Genomic DNA, 20918 nt, shown 5'->3' on the forward strand with positions numbered 1-20918 from the left:
CAGGAGGACCTTCCCCCCCCACCCCGGCGATGCGCCAGAAAACAAAGAAACAGGAAAAAAAAAAAAAAGAAAAGAAAAAAACACTATTATTTACCCCGTCGGCCGGCGCCGCGCTGAGACCTGACACAACTCGTGCCAGCAATGCCTCCCGGAGCGGCTGCAGGGCCGCGGTGCCGAGCCCCGCCGGCCGCTCGCCGGATATGCAAACGGCTTTGACTCTCTCGTTCTTGCCTCTATGTGAGTAGAAAAGATCAAAAAAAACCCCTCCGCCGCCCCCCCCCGGCCCCACGCAGACTCTCGGGGGGCCCCGGGGCTGGGGTGGGGTGCGGCGGGGCGGGCTGAGGGGACCCTCCTGCCACCCGAGCCCCGCGGACCGGCCGCGCCCGCGGTCAGGGCAGGTGATGCTCCGCGCCGTGGCAGCGCCCCGGGGGTGGGTGGCATCGTGCTGCGGTGGCACGGTGGCACGAACGGGTGTCACAGGAGGAGGGGGCTTTTGGCCGCGGAGGGTGCGCGGGCACGGCCAGAAACGGTTGTGGTGGCGGTGACACCCCGGTCCCCGCGGGGACACAGCGTGGGGACCGTCCCAGCACGGCCCCGACAGGACCCGGGCGGCCACCGTCACTCCGGGGCACCGGTCGCCGTCCCTCTGGTCGCCTTCCTCCCCCCCCAGCCCGCAGCAGCCCCGGCCCCGTGTGTCCCCACGCGTGTCCCCACGCGTGTCTCCCGGCGTGTCCCCGCGCCCGGGGGGGGGGCCGTGCGTCCGTGTGTTTGAGCTATGCATTCCTGTGGACAGGTACCAGGTGGGAGGCAGGAGAGGGTGCGCTCGTGTTGCACATTTTGTAGGAAATGCACTTTTAAGAGGGAATCGTCAAAAAAAAAAAAAAAAGAAAGAAAGAAAGAAAAAAGAAGAAAAGAAAAAAAGAAATCACAAAAAAGGAAGAGGAAGAGGAGGAGGAGGAGGAGGAGCCCCCGGCACTGGCTTGTCGGGACGGCTGGTTTGGGACTTTTTGGGCTTTTTTTTTTTTTTTTTTTTTTTTGGATACAAAAGGATGGAGCAAAGGAGCCCGAGCGAGGGCGAGGGCAGAGCCAGCCCCCCGGAGCCCCCCGGAGCCCCCGGCCCCGCGTCAAGTGCCTGAACTGCGGCGGGGAGGGGTCCCGGCCACCCCGGAGGAGCCCCCGGCCGGGGGCAGCGCGGGAGGAAGCCCCCAGCCGTCCCCGCCCCGCGCGGTGGCACCGTGGCCGGGAAGGGGACACAGGGATGTGGCAGTGCCTTAGAGCAGAGGGACCCCCGCGACGGCCCAGGCGAGGAGGAGGAAGAGGACGAAGGCACCCGGTGTCCCCAGCGAGATGGTGGCGGCCGCGGAGGACACCGGTCCCCAAGGGATCCCCCCCCGCCCAGGGGACACCCCACGGGCGATGATGGAGAGAAGCCACCGTGGGATGTCCAGGAGCTGGGGATGTCACCGCCGCCGCCCGCCTGGCCCCCTCCCCTGGCACCCAGAGCCGCCCCAAGGACCACCGGCATCGCAGCCCCCATCCCAGCGGCCCCCGCTTCCCCCCGCTTCCCACCCCCCCGGGACGGCACAGCGAGGCACCGGGAAAGGGCTGACGCAGGAAATCCCGGGAGACAGAAAAATAATCAAAAAGGACAAGAAAAGGAGAAAACCCACAGGAAAAAAAAAAAAAAGAAAAGAAACAAAAAAAAAGACAACAAAAAGCGCTTGGCAGAGAGGGAAACCTGTTTTTTTTAAAAAGATCTGAGAAGAGAAACACATGAAAAAAAAAAACACAAAAAGACAAAAAAAAAAAAAAAAAAAAAAAAAGACAAATAAACTGCATGGTGCTTTAACAGGATCTGGTGACCTGGCTCAACCCAGCCGCGGCTGGCTGATGCTGTGCATGGCAGACTCTATTAACCGGCTCTACCTTCCCCTTCAGCAAAAGAGAAAAAAAAAAAAAAAAAAAAAAAAAAAAAAAAAAAAAAAATCAAAAAAAAAATCTGTATAAAAGAAAAAAAAAGCCGTAAAAAAAAAAAACACACAAGAAAAAAAAATTCCATGTTTTCCTAATTTGCACGAAATTTTATACCACATGATGTGCCTTGCCTTCGAAGCCTAAGTATTACTGGACCCGATATCAGTGCGAGGGAGTCGCTGCATGCCCGGGGCTCCCAGGGGGCCGGGGGGGCCCGGGGCGGCTGCCCCCCCCTCGCCTCCTGCATGGCTTCTTCTCGGCCGGAAAAGTCCCTTTTTCTCTCTATTATTCTTCTTTTTTAGCCGATTTTCCCCCTCAGAGACGTCTTCCAGTTGGTAATACCGATGCATCCTCTGCGCCAACACACCGGAATATGCAATAGCTGCGGGGGGGGCCGGGGGGGCGGCCACCCCTTTGCTTTGCCTCTCTTTTCTTTGTTTTTCTTCCCTTTTGGGGGGTTTTTATTTGGTTTTTTTCTGCTTCCAGCAACCAAAGGCAGCGAGGCGGGAGGCGGCAGGGACCCCCGGGCCAGAGCCCCCCCCGAACGCTCGGGGGGGGACACCCGGTGTTCGGGCGCGGCAGAACGGACGGGGGTGTGGTGGGGTCCGTGCGGGGAGGAGCAGGGATGGAGACCCCCATGGCTGGCCCTTACGGGGGGGCCACAGCGTCCCACCCCCCCTTAGGGGACCCCCGCTTTTTAATTGGTGTTCAATGGGGCGCAGGGCCAGGAGGGCTGAGCCCGGCTGCTCTCGTGACAGGAATGGAACCGTGTGAATGTAGCTGTGCCCCCCCACCCCGGGCTGGTGTCGGGGGGGGGGTCACAGCCTCCTCCTCACCCCCATCCCCATCGGCTTCATCCCCGGGGGTCCGGCTGGCGCAGCAGGGAGTGGCAGGAGGTGCCCTCTACCCGCTTCTCCCTGCTGTGCCCGTTGCCGAGCAGGGGCCCGACACCCCCAAAAAACCCAGAATTTGCCTTAAAACCCAAGCGTTCCGCCGGCCGGAGGGACGCCCCCCACAGCCCTCTGAGGCTGACGCGGGTCGTGACACCGGTGGGCGGGTGGCACCGGCATCGCTGCTGCTCGGGCATGAAGAAACGTCGTCGTCAACAGCTTTTAAAATTTTTAATTTTTCTTTTTTTTTTTTTTTTTTGGTGCCCAAAAGTATTAGTGGGGGGGCGGGGGGGGGGGGGGGGGGGGGTCGCGTCCCGCTGGGTTTTGCCCACCGGTGAGGCTGGTGTGGGGGTCCCCCGGGAAGGGGAACAGCCTTGGGAGCCGCTTCTTTATGCAAGGTGCAGTATTGATTTCTGCAAGGACAATGCAAGGAGGGAGCGGGGGGGGGGGGGGGGTGGCGGCCAGTTGAGGGGGGAGGAATGAAAATAGAGTACAAAAATACGAGATAAAATTTAAAAAAAAAAAAAAAAAAAAAAAAAAAAAAAAAAAAAAAAAAAAAAAAAAAAAAAAAAAAAAAAAAAAAAAAAAAAAAAAAAACAGAGAGAAAATTTAAAAAAAATAGAAAACCAGAAAACATAAAAAGGGGGTTTAGGCTGGAAAAGGCTCAGCTCAAAGCAAAAAATATAGGAAAAAAAAAGAAAGAAAAAGCATTTTTCAGCGGTGACAGTGACAGCGGAGGGAGGGGGGGGCACCAGGGCGGCCCCCCCGGCAAGCCCTGGGGAGGCGAGGGGCGCTGGCGCCCCTCGGGCCTGGCCCCCACCCCCCCGCCCCGAGGAAGCTCCCAGAGCCCCCGTCCCCGCGGGGACACCACCGGGGCCGTCCCCTGCCCCCCTCTTGCTGCCTCCCCACCCCGGGCCGGCAGCACGTCCGGCCGGGCTGCGGCCGCAGCCCCCCAAAACCCGCCCTCGGCAAGAAAAGCACCTTAAACCATGTGAAAAAAAGGCAAAAAAGAATCAACTCGACGCCCCCCAGGCCATAGGGCGGCAGCGGGGGGGCCGGGCCGGGGGCTTCCCCTTGGGGAGCCGGGGAGCCCCCCGCGCCCCCGGGGTCTTTGCACTGCTCCCCCGACACCCCCCTGGGGCCGCAATCCCGGCTCTGCCCAAAGGGAATATGCAACACCCCCCGGGCCCTCCCCGGGGGGCACCACTCATTTTTATTATTTCTATTTTTTTAATCATTCTCCCTTTTTTTTTTTTTTTTTTTTTTATCCCCGGCGGCCTCGATGGCCGCGGTCGGGGTGGGCGCAAAGCCGCGGGGGGGGGGGGGGGGGGGAGGGAACACTCCCCGTCCCTGGGGATGCTCCGGGGGAGTCCCCCACAGGATGGGGACACGAGGGGGCTCCGCTCGACAATCACCGCGGGGGTTTCATGCACTACAGTCTCTCCTAGAGGGTTTTTAGTCGGGCTCGTCGGCTTAAAAAAATTAATTAAAAATAGTCCTCGTGACCTATAAATAAAACAAATAACCTGTACATATATATATATATATATCTCCACATATATATATATGGGGCTGCAGGGCCGGGGGGGCGCGGGCCCACGGGCCCACACACAGTTAAGGTACTTTAAATCGCAAAGGAATATATATATATATATATATATAAAATCCCCTATATATATATATGTCTTGTTTGGTGGGGTTTGGGTTCTTTTTTGGATTTTGGGGTTTTTTTGTAGTTTTGTTTTGTTTGTTTGGGTTTTTTTTGTACTCGGAGTTTGGAATTTGCTGCTTTCTGCCCCCAGCCCGGGGATCCCAGCGCCGGCTGGGGACCCGCTGGGTGCCCCCGGTGGTGGGTGCCCCGCGAGATGCCCACGGGTGACCCTCTGGGTTTCCCATGCGATGCCCGTGGGTGTCACTTTGGGTGTTCCGGGTGACGCCCACGGGTGCCCCGATGGGTGCCCCGATGGATGCTCCAGGTGATGCCCGTGGATGCTCCTCTGGATGCTCCAGGTGATGCCTGTGCGTGACTCTCTGGGTGCCCCGGGCGGTGCTCACAGGTGCCCTGCTGGGTACCCAGAGGAATACCCACGAGGATCCCTCTGTGTGCCCCTGGGTGTCCCTCTGGGTGTCCCTCTGGGTGGTCCAGGTGATGCCCCTCTGGGTGCCCCTGAAGATACCCGTGTGTGCCCCGGGTAGAATCACGGGTGCCCCTCTGGGTGTCCCGGGGAGACCCCCAGGTGCCCCTCTGGGTACCCCGGTCCGTGGGTGCCCCTCTGGGTGCCCCGCGCGATGCCCGCGGGCAGGCGGGAGGGAGAGCCGGGGTGTGGGGGGCAAAACCCACCCCGGGGCAAAGAGCGGCAAAAAGGAGAGAAACCGCCCCAAAAAGGCGCCGAGGCGGCAGCCGGCCGGACCGCGCCTCACCCAAACCAAAAATCCCGCCGCAGTGCCTCCGCGCCGCCGGCTGCCCCCGCCCGCCTTTTCGGGGGTCCCCGCTCCCCCCGGGGGGGCAGGGGCTGCCCCTCCCTCCCTCCCCCCCCCCGCAGTTATATTTTACTCGTTCGCCGGATTCTCGCTTTGCTTTGCCGCAGCCGATACACACCGCGAGCGCACCAGGGCCGCGAGCCGGGGCCGGGCCCCCCTGGCTGTGCCCCCCCCGCGGCCCCCGGCCCCGCATGACCCCCCCCCGAGCCCCCGCTCGCCTCCCTGGTGCTTCACGATATTTGATTATACCATTGTACGCAGCCATTACCGATAGCGCCGCTCCTGCCTACATACACTTACTGACCCTGATACGGATTTTTGGGTTTTTTTTTTTGGTTTTCTTTTTCGTTTTGTTTCTTTTGTTTTCTTTTAGTTTTGGGGGTTTTTTTTCGTTGGGTTGTTTTTGGTTTTTTTTTTTTTTTTTTTTTTTGTTGTTTCCCCCCCTCCCCTATGCAAAAAAGAGAAAAAAGAGACAAAAAAGAAGAAAAAAACAAAAAAGAAAAAACTGACACACAAAAAAAAAGATTAAAAAAACGAAAAAAAAAAAAAAAAAGACAAAAAAAAAATGTATAAAAATTAAACAAGCTATGCTTCAACTCCAGCTCGCCTCCGCCCTTCCTTCCCTGCCCCGGGAGAAACTGAGGCACGGCCGGGGACAGACCGGGTGTCCCAGCGGGGGGTGAACTGGGGGACACTGGGATGGACTGGAACAAAGCTCTGCCTGGCAGTGGGCACCCATCACCCCCGAGGAGGGACGCCCACCCGTAGGCGGATGGGGCTGCGGGGGGGGCAGGGAGGGGACACATGGGGACAGGGACACGGGTGGGGGCAGCCGTGGGTTCACGTGGGGGGTTCAGAGCTGCTGCCACCTCTTCTGCGTGGGGACCTTGGCCACGCGACGTCACTGCCTCGTGCCCGTGACGTCATCGCATGACAATGACGTCATCGCCCTCACCCCTAGGGCGCGAAGCCGCGCAGTCGCCCCTCCTTGTCCCCATCGTCCCTGTCCCCAAGCGCTGCTCAGGACAGCCGAGGGGCGAGGCCGCCCGCCCCCCTCCAGTGCTCCCCAGCCCCCCGACCCCTCGGTGTCCCCCCTCGGCCCGGCCTTGTCGGAGCGGCGGCGTGGCCGGACGAGGTGTCTCGCCGTGCCGAGGTCGCTGAGGTCTGGCAGCTCGGAAACTGCCACTGTGCCCTGCCCCGGTGGCACCCGGGGGTGCCCCCACCGCCCCCCCAGCACCTCGGGGTGCAGAAGAGTCCCCTCCGCAGCGCGGTGACACCAAACGCTTGCCGCCGGAGCAGGCTGGGGACCTTTACTGGGCACGACTGGGAAGGGGGCTGGGACCCACCGCCAGCCCAGGGCTGGGGGGGGTCAGGGGGTCCCGCTACGGTTCCCGGCCACCGCCCTCCCCCCCACTCCGCTCCGGCGGACGGAGAATCCATGCCGGGTCTTGGCCGCAGCCGGGGCGGCCGCGGGGCGGGAGGTGCCACCGTGGCCGCGGCTGCCTCCGAAACCCGGCGCGGAGCCGCACCCGCGGACGGGGTGAGGGCGCCGTGCCCGGCGACGGCGCCCCGGGGTGGGCAGTGGGGGCCAGGGGGGCTCAGAGGGACGTGGCGTTGGATTCCTTCTTGCCGCCGCTCTCCTCGTCGCTGTCCTCGGCCGCCGGGTTGTCGTGGCTGAAGCGCTCCATCCTGCGGGAGGGAGGGAACGGGGGTCAGCCGGGCACGGCCGCCCCGACGGCACCGGCACTGCGGCCGTGCCAGGGGCACGCGGGGTACCGCGGGACCACCGGGCCGCCACGGCACACCGGCCACCACGGCACCGCCGGCACGTGGCCACCCTCGGGGGGATCCAAGCCCCACTGGGGAGGAGGTCCCGGTGCCACCCCGCCGCCCCCACACAGGGCCGTGGTACCTGTCAGTCCCCTTGGTCTCCGGGTAGTCGCTCTGCTTCCTGCGAGGCAAGAGAGGGGCTGAGTGGTGCCCGGGGACAGCCCTGTCCCCACCCCATGGCTTCCTGCCACACGGCCCCCCCGCCAGCACCCCCCGGCCCCCCCACCTGCGCTTCCTGAGACTCCAGAACCGGTTAATGATCAGCACCACGAAGACGACGAAGAGGAAGACGACGACGACCGTGAGGCCCAGGAGCCAAGGCTGCAGCACCTTTGGGCCGGTGCCTACATGGCAGGGGAACGGGTACAGGGGATGGCAAGAGATGGGGATGGGGACAGCTTCAGAGCAGCTCCATCCTGCAAGGGATGGGATCCCCCAAACCCTGGTACGGGGCCCCAGTTGTGGGGAGCACACTGGGGACACCAGAGGACATTGGCAGACACTCATCATTCCCCCCTTCCCGCTATCCCTCGGGTGCCAAGGAAGCCACCTCCGACATAGCCCACCCGTGCCCGGCAGAGCGTGGGGGTGCCTGGCATGGTGGGGAGCACTGGGGACAGCAGGTGGGGAGCACTGGGGACAGACTGCTCTCACTGGGAAGGTCTCTCAGATGCCTTGGGGTGGGCACGGCCACCCCCCCAGGCACCCCAGGGGCGCGGGAGGGGCACGAGGCACCTACTGGTCTGTCCCCGGGCGGTGGCAGCGAGGACGAGCAGGACCAGGAGCGAGAGGGGCTGCGAGGGCCACGGCATTTTCGGGCAGAGGGCTCGGGCACGGCTGGGTCCTGCTCCTCGAGATGAGCTCCTGTCCCCGCCGGCCTGGGCGTTGTCTCTCGGGCACGGCTGGGTCCTGCTCCTCGAGATGAGCTCCTGTCCCCGCCGGCCTGGGCGTTGTCTCTGCGCCGAGGGCAACGGGCACCTTTATTGGCCTCCCGGGGACAAGTGTCGCCAAGCGCCATGGCAACGTGACTCCTGTCTCCCGTGGGAGGTGGCACCTCTCCCCTGGCTCAGGCACCTCGGGGACCACGGTGGTGCCCCCGTGCCCAGGACTGGGAACCACCCCAAGGGTTGGTGAGTGGACAGAGGAGAGGACGGATGGATGGACAGTAAGGTGGGGGGGGTGTGAGAGGACAGACTGGTGGGTGGTGGGGTGGATGGGTGCCCATCCTGCCTGCTCCCCACCTCAGCCTCCCCTCTTATGGGGTGCCAATTCACCCCCACTGGCAGCGCTGGGGCAGATCCCATGGGGGTGGGGCAGCACAAGGGGCAACGGGCAGTGCCAGGCCACTCCCAGCCCTTCCCCAGGCCTCCAGAGGATCCCAGTTCGTGCCAGGTGGACTCCATCCCGTCCCAAGGAGTGCCTGGTACTGTCCCCAGCTGAATATTAATGGTGTCACTGGGTAGACCACCAGAGCACAGTGGAAACTGAGGTATGGGGTGGCCAGCAGCACCCCAGGGATGGACAGGGGGTTCTGGCAGGACCACCCTGACTGTGGTGATTTCCTGAGGGGTGAAGGAGCCTGGGGACACAAGGACAGGGGTCCCACTGCAGGGGTGGGGACGGGATCCAGCCCCAGCCTGGGTTTCAGGCAGGGGGTGTGGGTCTGTATGACAGCCCCCATCCCCAGTGCCCTCACCCTGGGCCACAGAGAGGTTCACGGGTACTTTGACCCCAAGACTGGCTTTGGAGCATCTGTGGGTGCCACTGGGCACAGCCTGGCAGTGCCAGGGCACCAAGGGGAAGGTGGGACAGCATAGCCTTGGTGTCTGTCTGTCTGTCTGTCTGTCCATCCCTCCCTGTGTGCCTGTGCTGATGTGGGACCCCCCAAAGGTGTTTGCATCCATGTTTCCATGTGCACACCCACGTCTGTGCCCCCTGCCCACAAGTGTCTGTGCCCCCATGCCAGGGGTTTGCACTGCTGAGCACCCACCCTTACACACCCACGTGTGTCCACGTGTGCACCCACACACGTGTCCCGCCCCACGTGCCCGTGCCCAAGGGTGGCTCGGCTGTGCCAAGGGGTGCTGTTACCCCTGGCAAAGGTTCGGGTCCCAGCCCTGCCACTCCCCGTGCTGTGCTGGGCCAAGGGACGAGCGGGGCTGGGGCAGGCAGCTCTGCTGGGTGAGGACCGGGGGGGAGCGCTGGGGCTGGGCAGGGAGGAGGAAGCCATGGCAGCATCTGTGCTGTGACCTGACAGTCGGGCAGGGCTGTGGGGTCCCGCTGGTGGCAGGGGAGGTCCCCTGGCCCTAGAAGAACCTCTTCTTGGGGGAGTCAGCGAAGGAGACGGAGCTGCGTGGGGCCAGCAGTGCCGGCGGGACGTCCATGCCCGGCAGGACCCCGGCGCCTTCACCCTCCACCTTCCGCTCCACCAGCACCTCGTCCTCCTCCAACCACTCCACCTCCGGCACGGTGCCCTCGGCCATCACCGCCTTCTCCTCCTCCGGCTTGGGCCCGAACGCCCAGTCTGCGGGGGCAGGGACGGAGCCATCAGCAGCACAGCCCCGCCGTAGCACAGGCTCCGGGCGGGGGGGATGCCCCTGCCCCCGGCCCCCCCCCAAAGCCCGACCCCGCTCTGGGCAGCACTCACCAGCAAAGTCGTGCACCAGGTCCTTGATGAGGTGCCCCACGATGGCATAGGCCACCACCAGCACCAGCGTGGCCGCCATCACCAGGTACAGGACGTAGCGGGGCAGGCGGATGCTGTCCAGGGCCGGGGGCTTGTAGTCCACGTACAGCACCCCGTCCTCCTCGGGGGGGGACTGCAGCAAGTGCCGCGGCCCCCACACTCCCCCTGCCAGGGCCATGGCCAGCTCCCCCCACACCTCTGCCGGAGGCTCACAGGGACAGCGGTGTCCCCATGGCCGGTGGCAGTGCCACTCGCCCTCCGTGCCACTGGAGCTCTGCTGCTGAGGAGGAGCTTAGCGCCCGCTAATCCGGGCACAGCCCAGCTGCCTCAGCCTGGGAGGGCCACTGGGCTCCGACGTGGGTCAGGGTACCCCAAACTGCCTCTCTGGCAGCACCGCAGGTACCCCAATTCCCCCCTGGGAGTGGGAAATCACCTGCAGCTGGAGAACTCCTAAGGGCAGGAATGGGGAGGGATGCCCGAGTCCTCCCCTCCCTCCCCCGGGCTGGGTTAAATCCCTGAGCAGGCCTTGGATCCCCGGAGCAGATGGTGTGAGATCCAGGAGGACACGGTGCCCTCGGAGCCGGGAACTGATGGGCAGAGGGGATGGGGATGCAGCCCCAGTCAGGGGGGCTCCTGCAGGACTCCCTTCACTGGGTGGTGGAGCAGCCCACGGTGAGGGGCTGTCACCTTTCCAGAGCTTCACAATGGCTGTCACATGTGGCAGCCCAGTGCCCAGTGTGCCCCCAGTGCCCAGTGTGACTCCCCCAGAGCTGAGCAGCCTGCAGGGGGGTGTGGGGTCCAGACATCCCCCAAAAGCGATTCCCCCCACACCCAGGAGGATGGGGTTTGGTCAGGACCAGCAGCAGCTTTGGAAAAACCCTTCCGAGCACGGGCTGGATAGAGAGGGGTGAAGGTGCTGGCAGATTCGGTGCCAAGCCAGGACTCAAGGCCCAGTCCTGCTCCACTCCAGCACCTCCCAGCTCTGCTGCACCAGGTCACTCTACCCAGACCTCAGCCTCAGAAATGCGTTTCGTTCCAATACGGGCTTAAAAGATGCTTGGGGGAGCAGAGGCAAACACTGTCACAGAAAGATTGGGAAACAACCCTGCACGGTCCACGTGAGTCACCTGTGGAAAGGCTGGAGATCAAGGGCTGGGTGATAAGTGGGAACAAACACAGCAGCAGATGCCAAGGAAATGTGCTGGCAGCGTGCCAGAGCCCGTGTGCCAGGAAGGGGACAGTGGAAATGATAACATGGCACGGGGGGGAAATCACCCATCCCACTGTCCTGGGGATGGAGATGGACACAGGGACACCCCAGAGCCTGAAGTGCCAGCAGGGTGCTGCCCTCCACCCCGGGGCTATGGAGGGTGAGGGAAGGGGGACAAGAAAGCCCATAACAGCTGCTGACTCCAAACAGTGTGAGAACACCAGGTGTCTGTCCCCAGTGCTGGGGAACGGAGGTTCAGAGCCCCCCACCCTCCATGTCACACACAGCTGACCCTGTCCACAGAAACTGGGCACGTGGGACTGACTTGCAGTGTGTACAAGTGATCAAAACTGGTCACATCTTGAGTAAGACACCCTTCCCTGGGGTCCTGAACTGGGTCAGGCTGGGCCATGGCCAGCGCTGCCCTTTGGTTGTGTCCCTGAGCACCAGAGCCCTGGGGATGCTGAGCCAGCCACAGGGACTAAGAGGATTGAGCCTGGGAGTGACTCGCAGGGAGCCCTTGGACAAGGGGAAGAGCCAGCCATGCCCAGAAGGGTGCCAGGCCCTCGAGGCAGTGGGACCCACTGGCCCCTCTGCTGGGCAGTGCTGGGAGGGGGCTCCCGGGGCACCCCATGGGCAACATCCACCCTCCTTCCCAGGGCTGTGGGGTTTTACCCCACGCTACCAGGCACCCCACTCCCTGCTCTCTCCTTCCACCACAGCTGGACTCTATTTGAAAGATCCTTTCCAACTTTGATGGTCCTATGATTCCGTTACAGCAACCCCTGGGCTCCCCGCCAGGGTCCAACCCCGTGGCACTGGGGGCACCTCACACCTGGGCACAGAGAAATCACAGCTCCACTCACTCCAGCTCCCTGTGCCAGTGCTTTATTCCCTGCCAGCCCCCCCAGCACCCAGGCTGGGCTGGCCACAGGGTTTGGGTTTGGGTGCCAGCAGCAGCCTCAGCCCTCCCAGCTCTGGTTACACATGAGGGGATGCCCAGGCAGGCTCTACCTCACCCTGCCCGCCCTAATGGCAGCACCATTCCCTGCAGAAAGAAAAAACAGCCAAATCTTCCCAACTTTGCCACGAAACAACCCCATCCCAGGGCAGAGGCTGCCACAGGCTCAGCCCCGGCCTGTCCCAACAGGAGAGGCCAAACCCACCGCGGGGGCGAGGAGGGCCCCAGCTCGGCACCAGCACCGAGGGCAATTTAGAAGCATCCCAACACCACAATCCACAGAGCGGGTGCCCAAAGCCCATCTTGGCCCCCAGCAAAGCTCAGGTGGGGAGAACAGAGCCGTTTCACGCCGAGCCGACGTGGCAGCACCAAGGCAGAGCAGCCTCAAGCCCTGCAGAGCCACGGCAGGCTCCGACCTGCCGAGCAGAGCCCACCTGGTCCAAGCCCCAAGCCAGGCTGCGGGCAGGCAGCGCTGATCCTGGCAGGGAAAACAGGGGCAGATCCAGGAAACAGGGGCTGGTGGGAGGCAAGTAGCAGCTCAGCCTGGATTTGGAGCGAAAAGGTGGTTGTAGGTGTGCCAGAGAGAGCAAATCCAGTTCCTCCTCCACCTCCGCGCGGCAAAGCCGACAGGGGCGGCCACGGAAGCACGATCGGCAGCGGGAGGGGGCGGGGGGCAGCGTGTCCCCCCCGGTGCCCCCCGTGCAGGCTCAGGGGGAGGCCTGCAGCTTGCAGAGCCCGTCGGCGTACTGGAACTGGGCGCCGTTCTCGTACTCGTACATGTCCAGGGCCACCTGGCAGCTCTCGCGCACCACGCGCTCCCCGTCGCCGGCGAAGGCGCGCAGGGCGCGCAGGCAGGACGGCCGCGCGATGGCCCCCAGCGCCTCGGCGCACTCGTGCCGCACCATGGGGCTCTCGGAGGGGCTGCACAGCACGGCCGTGAGCTGAGGGACGCACGCCTCGTCCTGCAGCTGCCCCAGCACGTACCCGACCTCGTGGCGGAACAGCGCGCTGCCGCAGCGCAGCCCTGCGGAGAGGGGGCGGGGAGATGAGATGCCTCGATAGGAAGCTGGGGGATGCCGTGGGTCACCACCCCACCCCGTGGGAAGGGGCATCCTGCTCCTTGAGCCCAACCTTGCTCTGATGCCCTCCCGTGATGGCAGCACCCACCCCCCCGGCAGAGCTGCCACCCCCCGCCTGCCCCAGGGCCCTGCCCCACCACACAATTTCCAGCAGGACTGGCAGCCACAGTCTCCAGCCTTCTGGGACAGAGCAGCTGGAGCAGGAGCTGACAGATCCTGTCTCACGGACCTGAAGCTCCCAGATGGCTGGAGAGCCTCATGCACTTCCCTCAGGCTGGGGGTTGGGGGGCTGGTCCAAACAGTTCCTGGGCCATGGAGACATTTACTCCCCTCTCCAGAGCTACTCCCAAACCCCAGCAGCCTCTGACTTTCCAGGCCAGGAGAGCAGGACCTCAAGACCCTGGGGCCAGGTCCGACAGGCTGGTCCCGGGCCATCATCACAGCCTGTGCCCTCCCACCCCAACCCTTTAGGGAAGGGGGTCTGGAGGGTGGCAAGGGGGCTCTGGAACACACCAGAGACCACCCAGCACTCTGCGATGTGGCAGGGGGGCAGCAGCTCTGGACACAAACATGTGAGAGCAGCTCTGGCAGCCCTGGACTTGGGAAGGGCTCATCCTGGATTAACCTGGACAGACTCACAGCAAGGACAGCCCCTCACCTTCGGCCAGTGCCAGCACAGCCTCCTGGCCCCCCAGGTTCCGCAGGGCGAACATGGCGCGGTACCGCTCGAACAGCTCCCGGGACTCATCCAGGAGGGTCTCCCGGAGTTTGGCAACGTCCGTCTCCTCGGCGGGGGGAGCAGGATCCACGGAGAGGTACGGGCTGGTGCCTGGCTTCTCCTTGTTCTCCTGCAGCCACTCCAGCCTCCTCACAGCCAGCTGGCACGTCTCTGCCACCTGAGGGACAGGGACATGGCTCTGGCTGTGGGACAGCACTGGGAGGGCCCCAGCACGCAGCAGGATGGCACCACCCAGAGGCAGGGGCTGCCCAGGAGGGACCTGCCTCACCCTTCCAGATCAGCAGTGCTGCATCCCATGGGAAACGATCCCCCGGGATCCTCACCTCGACCACGGGGTCCTCGGAATAGCGTCTCAGGATATCCAGTACCTTGGGGTTCCCAATAGCTCCCAGGGCTTCACCTGAAAGATGAAGGACAGGATTGGGGTGTCTCTATGAGGAGGACCCTGCTGTGTCCTCTGGCAAAGCCTTGCCCTCCTCTGAAATATGGACAACTGATCCCAAACAGGACAAATGAGGACACAGGCCTGGCTGACAGATCCCAAATGGGACAAACATGGACACGGGCCTGACTGACCGATCCCAAGTGGGACAAATGTGGACACAGGCCTGACTGACCAATTCCAAATGGGACAAGTGTGGACACAGGCCTGACTGACAGATTCCAAATGGGACATAAGTGGACATAGGCCTGACTGACCAATTCCAAATGGGACAAACGCAGCAGGAGGGAGCCTGGCCAAGAGGGAGCCTCCGGTGGAACAGGAGGGCTCGGCCAACCAGTCCAGCCAGGCCTGGCCAGAGGATGTGGTGAGGCATTCCATGACTCAGGGACTGACAGCCAAGTTGGACCAGGCCCCCATGAGCTTCTCAGTACAGGGGGGGAAGCACCCCCAAGCCCCACTTGCCAGCCCTTCCCCACCCCAGAGCCACAGAAGCTGCCGCACCTGCTTCGTGCCTGACCATGGGCTCCTGTGCCGTGTCCTCCAGCACCTGGATGAGCACGGGGATGGCGGCCTCGTCCTGCATCTGGCCCAGGCAGAAGGCCAGCTCGTGCTTCAGCAGCGCCGAGCCGTCCCCGAAGGCGCGGCCGATCCAGCGCACGGCCGTGGGGCCACCCAGGTTCCTCAGGGTGAAGAGCGCCCGGAACCGCGCGGGCAGAGGCTGCGCCGCGTCCAGCAGCACGCGGCCGATGGCCTCCAGCTCCTGCTCCGTCACCATGGCGGGGGCACGGTCCGGTCACACGAAGTGCGCTGCGGGGGCTCCTCGGTCACCGTCCTGCGCGCGGGGAAGGGAGCGAGTCACGGGGAGCCCTCGCTGCCACCGGGTCCCGGTGAACGGGACCCCGGGGCCGGGGCTGAGCCTACAGCGAGTGCCCGGACCCCGGTTCACCAGATACCCGGGACGGACATGAATCCCCTGCCGCGATCGCGCCGGGCCGGGCCCGAGGGAACTGGAGCCCGAAGGGAGACACAGAAGATCAGCGGGAAACAGACGGACTGGGGGGGTTCCTGGAGGGTGCCGGGGGGTCCGGGGGTGACCAGAGAGGACCGGAGGGACTGGAGGGGTTCCTGGATGGTGCCGGGGGAGGTGTCCGGGGGTGACCAGGGAGGACCAGAGGGACTGGGGGCGTTCCAGGATGGTGCCGGGGGGGTCCGGGGGTGGCCGGGAGGTTCCGGCCGTGCCGGTGCCACACTCACCGCGCGCCGCCATGTTGCTGCTCCGTCACGTGACCGAGCGAAGGCGCGTGCGCAGCACGGCGCGGGAGGGAGCGCTGGCTCCCCGGCCACCAGGGGGCGCTGCCTCCCCCAGCGCCGCCATTTCCCGGGAGGCGGGTCCGGCTCGGCGGGAACCGGGATGGGGAGCGGTGTGGGGGGGGAGCGGGGGGAAGAGCCGGGCAGGGGGACAGGGACCCCCCCCTGGAGAAGGGCCGGGGGTGCTCCAGGCTGGGCAAACCCCAGAGAAGGAGCAGGATGGGTAAATCCCTCCAGAGAGGGGTGGGGGGTGCCAGGCTGTGCAAACTCCTCTAGAGAGGGGCCAGGCTGGGCAAGGCCCACCCTGAGACAGACTAGGGTGGGTAAATCCCTCCAGAGAGGGGCCAGAGGGTGCCAGGCTGGAAAAGACCCTTCCAGGGAGGGATCAGGGGCTGCCAGGGTGGGCAAACCCTTCTGGAGAGAGGCTGGGGGTGCCAGGCTGGGCAAACCCCACCCTGAGGGGAGCTGGGGGGTGCCAGGCTGGGCAGCCCACCCCAATTGCCCCAGGGTAGCACGTGCAGGAGTTCGTGGGTGCAGTTTCATTCCCTTGGCAAGTCACTGCTGTGCCTCTTCCTCCCCTTCCCCTCCCAGGTGTGTTTACGCAGCAGATTTCGAACCTTCACAGGAGTTTTGCCTCATTTCAAGGCTCCTGCTGGTTTCGGCCCTGTCGGAGGGCCCTCGGGACAGAGGAGAGGGAGATCCCCATTGCCCCGTCCGCTCAGCCACGATCCCCACTTTGCTCCCACAGCACACACCACACCACTCAGATCCTGGCAGAGAGAGCAAGGGCACAAAATACATTCTGCTGCCTGAAACCCGCACAGCAAACCCGGCACGAGCATGACACGGCCGCCCCTCCCTGCCCCAGGCCCGGATGGTACAGCTGGTCAGGCTGCAGTCCTGGCACCGCTGGGCCAATGTTTGCCAGAGTCTTGGAGCAGGGATGTGCAGGGATGTGCTGGGTGGCCCCATCAGCCCTCCCCGCAGCTCTCGAAATACTGGCACATCAGCTCCCGCACTTGCTCGGCCCCGTTGTCCTCCATGGCAGCCGGCGCGGGCTGGCAGGGCTTGGGCAGCTCGGTGGGCTCGGCCCCCTCCAGCCACTCCTCGTTGAAGGGGTTGTCGTGGGCCTCGCAGACGTTGTGCAGGATGCAGCAGGCCAGGACCAGGGTGGGCAGCAGCTCCAGGCTGCAGTCATCACACTTGAGGAGGATCTGCCAGCGCGCCTTGAGGCGCAGGAAGGCGTTCTCGATGACGCTGTGCGCCCGCCTCAGGCGGTAGTTGAACTGCAGCTGGCGCTGGGTGAGGTTCTCGTCCTCCTGGTAGGGCTTGAGGATCCAGTCCTGCAGGGGGTAGGTGGCATCGCCCAGCAGCACGTACTTCTGCGCCTTCCCCATGAAGTGCTTGGGAGGGTTGGGGCACAGCCGGCCCTCCTTGGCCAGCACCCACAGGCTGGAGCTCTCCAGCACCGCGCTGTTCTCCATGCTGCCCGGGAAGGCGGTGGACACGTCCCAGAACTGCCCCAGCCCGTCCACGGTGGCCTGTGTGAGGATGGAGTGCCAGCCCTGGCCGTTGCAGTAGTCGCTGGCGAGGCGCAGGGGCGGGTGGATGGGGATGTGCAGGCTGTCCAGCGCCCCGATGCAGTGGGGGAAGCCCCAGCGCGTGCGGAAGATCCGCACCATGTTCTCCAGCTCCTTCTCGCTGGGCAGCCGCAGGTAGAGCGGCTTCAGCAGCAGCACCACGGCGTAGCTCACCTCCCTCACACAGCTCTGCACCGTGGAGGGCCCCACGCCGAAGAGCGGGCTCAGGGTCTGGTACCCCACGTTGGTGGCCAGGTGCCACAGGGCCACGGCCACCCTCTTCTCCAGGGGCAGGGTGGGGTGGAAGTGGGCGCTGTGCGGGGCCAGCCCGGGCCGCAGCTGGTTGCAGACGTAGAAGAAGGTCTCCTTGGACATCCTGAACTTCTCCAGCCAGTCCTGGGGCCCAAACTCCTTCAGGACCACCCGCTCCCACCAGTCCGAGCTCCTGAGGCTGGGCCAGGCACGGGGGTAGAAGCAGCAGCTGGTTCTCCTCCGGTGAGCGATCAGGAGCTGCAGGGGAGACAAGAGGGGGGTGAGAGGGCACCTCCCCATCCCCACCCTGCACCTCACCAGGATGCCCCTCTGAAGACCACCCAGCTCAAGAGACCTGCTCAAGGCAGGGGGTGAGCCAGTGCCAGGTGGCCTGTGGTTCCAACCAGACAAACGGTGGGGCAAATCTTCCTCAGAAACGCCACTGCAAACCCACCAGGCAGTAGTTGTGAGCCTGGACAAGACACCCAAGCATTGCAGACAAGGAGCTTTCTGAAAAAATCCCTTTTCGGGGTGCCCACTCCCCAAATTATATTTTAACCATTATATTTTAACTACCGTTCCTGGATTTCCTGTGACCAAGGGAATTGTGGGCTCAGCCCCGAATTGGAAGGGGGAGCGAGCACCCCTCAGAAGTGGGAGTCATGATTTGGAAAGGGGAGCTCCTGGTCCCTCCACAGGAATTGTTTTTCTGTTATTAAATTCTAAAAACAACTTTAAGCTGAAAAGAGTTTTTTTTCCCTTTCCTTGGCCACTGCCAAGGGCAGTGGGTCCCCCATGTTCCCCCTCCTAAGCTTGTCCTTGCTGCTCTGTATCACTTGTATCCCCAGGCCTTTTGTATCCCCATCTTTTGTGTCCTCCACCTTTGATGTCACCCCTCCTTCATGTCCCCATATCCTCTGCATCCCCCATCCTCTGTGTCCAGGATCATGTCCCGTGTCCTTCAAGTCCTCTGTCCCTCATGTCCCCCCATCCTTTGTGTCCCTGTCTTTGTGTCCCACAGAGCCCCCGCATTCCCCATCCTTTGTGATCTGTGTCCATGTGTCCTTTCAGTCCCACATCCCATGTTTTGGGTCTCATATGTCCCCCACTCTTTGTGTCTCACTTGTGATGTCCCCGTGCTCCCCATCCTTCCCACCCCTGTACTTTGTGTCCTGCACCCCCTGCTCCCCATTTTGTGTGTCCCTGTGACCTGTGTACCCTTGTGCCCCACATCCCTCCTGTCCATGTGTTCCGTGTCTCACACATCCCCCTTCCTATGTGACCTCTGTGTGTCTCCCAAATCCCCCATCCCCCTTATCTCTATGACCTCCACATGTCCCCATATCCCCCCATCCTTTGTGTCCCTGTGACCACCGTGTGTCCCCCCATCCTCCCATCCTGCATGTCTCCGTGACCACTCCGTATCCCCCATATCCCCAATCCTTTGTGTCCCCGTGTCCTCAGTGTATCCCCTGTGACATCCCCATACTTTGTGTCCCTGTGACCACTGCCTGTCCCCCATGTCCCCTCATCCTTTGTGTCTCCATGACCTCCGTACATCCCCTGTGACCCCCCATCCTCTGAGTCCCCACAATCTCCCCGAATTCCCCCATCCTCTGAGTCCCCACAATCTCCCCGAATTCCCCCATCCTCTGAGTCCCCACAATCTCCCCGTATTCCCCCATCCTCTGAGTCCCCACGATCTCCCCGTATTCCCCCACCCTTTGTGTCCCCACGATCTCCCCGTATTCCCCCATCCTTTGTGTCCCTGTGACCACTGTGTGTCCCCCCCATCCTGCATGTCTCTGTGACCACTCCGTGTCCCCCACATTCCCTATCCTTTGTGTCCCCATGTTCTCAGTGTATCCCCTGTGACACCCCATATTTTGTGTCCCTGTTCCCCCATATCCCCTCATCCTTTGTGTCTCCGTGACCTCCGTACATCCCCCGTGACCCCCCCATCCTCTGAGTCCCCACGATCTCCCCGTATTCCCCCATCCTCTGAGTCCCCACGATCTCCCCACAGTCTCCACAATTCCCCCACCCTCTGAGTCCCCACGATCTCCACGTGTCCCCCGCATCCCCCCATCCTCCGTGCCCCCGTGTCCCCACGTCCCCTCCGGTCCCCCCATCCCCGGCCGCGGCCCGGTCACCGTCATGAGCCGTTTCTGCCGCTGGCTGTAGTAGTGCCGGAGCCAGGCCCGCCGCTGCGGCCCGTCCCAGCCGCCGCCGCCGCCGCCGGTCCCGCTGCCGGTGCCGGCCATGGCCGCCCCCCGCCGCCGCCGCCGCCGCCGGGCCAGCGCGCACAGCAGCACCAGGAGCCGCTCCCGCATTTTCAAATCGGGAGCCGGGGCCGCCCTGGAAGTGATCGGCCCGCGGGGTCACGGCGGCACCGGGGGCGGGACGGGGCGGTACCGCGGGGCTGTGCTCCGTGCGGGCACGGCCATGGCCGGCGGAACGGCGCTGTGCGGGCACCGCCATCCCCGCGGCCATCCCCGTCGCACCGCCATCCCCATCCCTACCGCCATCCCCGTCGCACCGCCATCCCCATCCCTACTGCCATCCCCGTCGCACCGCCATCCCCGTCGCACCGCCATCCTCATCGCACCGCCATCCCCATCGCACCGCCATCCCCATCCCTACTGCCATCGCCGTCCCTACCGCCATCCCCATCCCTACCGCCATCCCCATCGCACCGCCATCCCCATCCCTACCGCCATCCCCATCACACCACCATCCCCATCGCACTGCTATCCTCATCGCACCGCCATCCCCATCCCTACCACCATCCCCATCCCTACCGCCATCCCCATCGCAGCGCCATCCCCACCCCCATCCCCATCCCAACAGCACCCTACAGCCATCCCATCCCCAAACCCTTCCCCATCCCAACAGCACTCTACAGCCATCCCATCCCCATCCCCTTTCCCATCCCAACAGCACTGTACAGCCATCCTCAGCCCCCCCCACCACTATCCTCATCCCCAGTGCCATGTCCCTCCCCACCACCATCCCCATCCCCACCACCATCCTCATCTCCATCCCCTGTCCCATTCTCATCCACATCCCCACCACTCCGCCCCACCATCCCCATCCCTACCACCATCCTCATCTCCATCCCCATCCCCAGTGCCATCCCCATTCCCACCCTAATCCCCACTGCACTGCTGGGTCATACCCAGGCCAGCCCTGACCCATTCCCTTTCCACCACCAGGCCAGGCTGGAAAAGGGTCGTGTCCTTGCCCAAGTCCTTGCTTGGCTGGGGCAAGGACTGGCAACACGGAAACAATAAGAAATCCTCCAACAACAAAACCCCAAACCTGCCTTGGATTTGCAGGGAGGCTGGAAAAGATGGGGAAAAGCTCACCAACCTTGACTGGGGCAATGACTGGCACCACTGTGACAAAAGAAAAGGCCCCAACCTCAGACAGGTAGTGCCTGTGCCCTGATGGTGCCCTGGGAGTGGTGCCCACTCTTCCCAA

The 20918-nt window shown here is 63.4% G+C and overlaps 3 protein-coding genes across 5 annotated transcripts; all 3 read right to left on the reverse strand.

Annotated features, from left to right (window-relative positions):
• Positions 1-6640: 6640 nt before the first annotated feature.
• On the reverse strand, positions 6641-8018 carry SMIM24 (small integral membrane protein 24). 2 transcript variants are annotated; one of them, XM_027742165.2, is made up of 4 exons: positions 7915-8018; positions 7402-7519; positions 7258-7296; positions 6641-7034 (listed from the first exon to the last, which is right to left on the reverse strand). In XM_027742165.2, the coding sequence occupies exons 1-4, from the start codon at positions 7985-7987 to the stop codon at positions 6944-6946; spliced, it is 321 nt and encodes a 106-aa protein (XP_027597966.1). In that variant the 5' UTR covers positions 7988-8018; the 3' UTR covers positions 6641-6943. The 2 variants fall into 2 exon arrangements, with proteins under 2 accessions (XP_027597966.1, XP_039242070.1); XM_039386136.1 differs by lacking the exon at positions 7915-8018 and having other exon boundaries at positions 7402-7763.
• A 3947-nt stretch (positions 8019-11965) lies between these two features.
• On the reverse strand, positions 11966-15583 carry DOHH (deoxyhypusine hydroxylase). Of its 2 annotated transcripts, XM_027742164.2 has the most exons (5): positions 15550-15583; positions 14797-15127; positions 14174-14250; positions 13770-14007; positions 11966-13056 (listed from the first exon to the last, which is right to left on the reverse strand). In XM_027742164.2, exons 2-5 carry the CDS (start codon positions 15068-15070, stop codon positions 12740-12742), a joined length of 906 nt encoding a protein of 301 aa, XP_027597965.1. In that variant the 5' UTR covers positions 15071-15127; positions 15550-15583; the 3' UTR covers positions 11966-12739. The 2 variants fall into 2 exon arrangements, with proteins under 2 accessions (XP_027597965.1, XP_039242071.1); XM_039386137.1 differs by lacking the exon at positions 15550-15583 and having other exon boundaries at positions 14797-15170.
• A 788-nt stretch (positions 15584-16371) lies between these two features.
• Positions 16372-19800, reverse strand: LOC113999012 (protein ANTAGONIST OF LIKE HETEROCHROMATIN PROTEIN 1-like). The gene is made up of 2 exons (XM_027742159.2): positions 19589-19800; positions 16372-17693 (listed from the first exon to the last, which is right to left on the reverse strand). Exons 1-2 carry the CDS (start codon positions 19766-19768, stop codon positions 16575-16577), a joined length of 1299 nt encoding a protein of 432 aa, XP_027597960.1. The 5' UTR covers positions 19769-19800; the 3' UTR covers positions 16372-16574.
• Positions 19801-20918: the final 1118 nt, after the last annotated feature.

The sequence above is a fragment of the Pipra filicauda genome, unplaced genomic scaffold (genome assembly GCF_003945595.2).
Source record: "Pipra filicauda isolate LSUMZ 115617 unplaced genomic scaffold, ASM394559v2 scaffold467_size714961_pilon, whole genome shotgun sequence".
Taxonomy (NCBI): Eukaryota; Metazoa; Chordata; class Aves; order Passeriformes; family Pipridae; genus Pipra; species Pipra filicauda.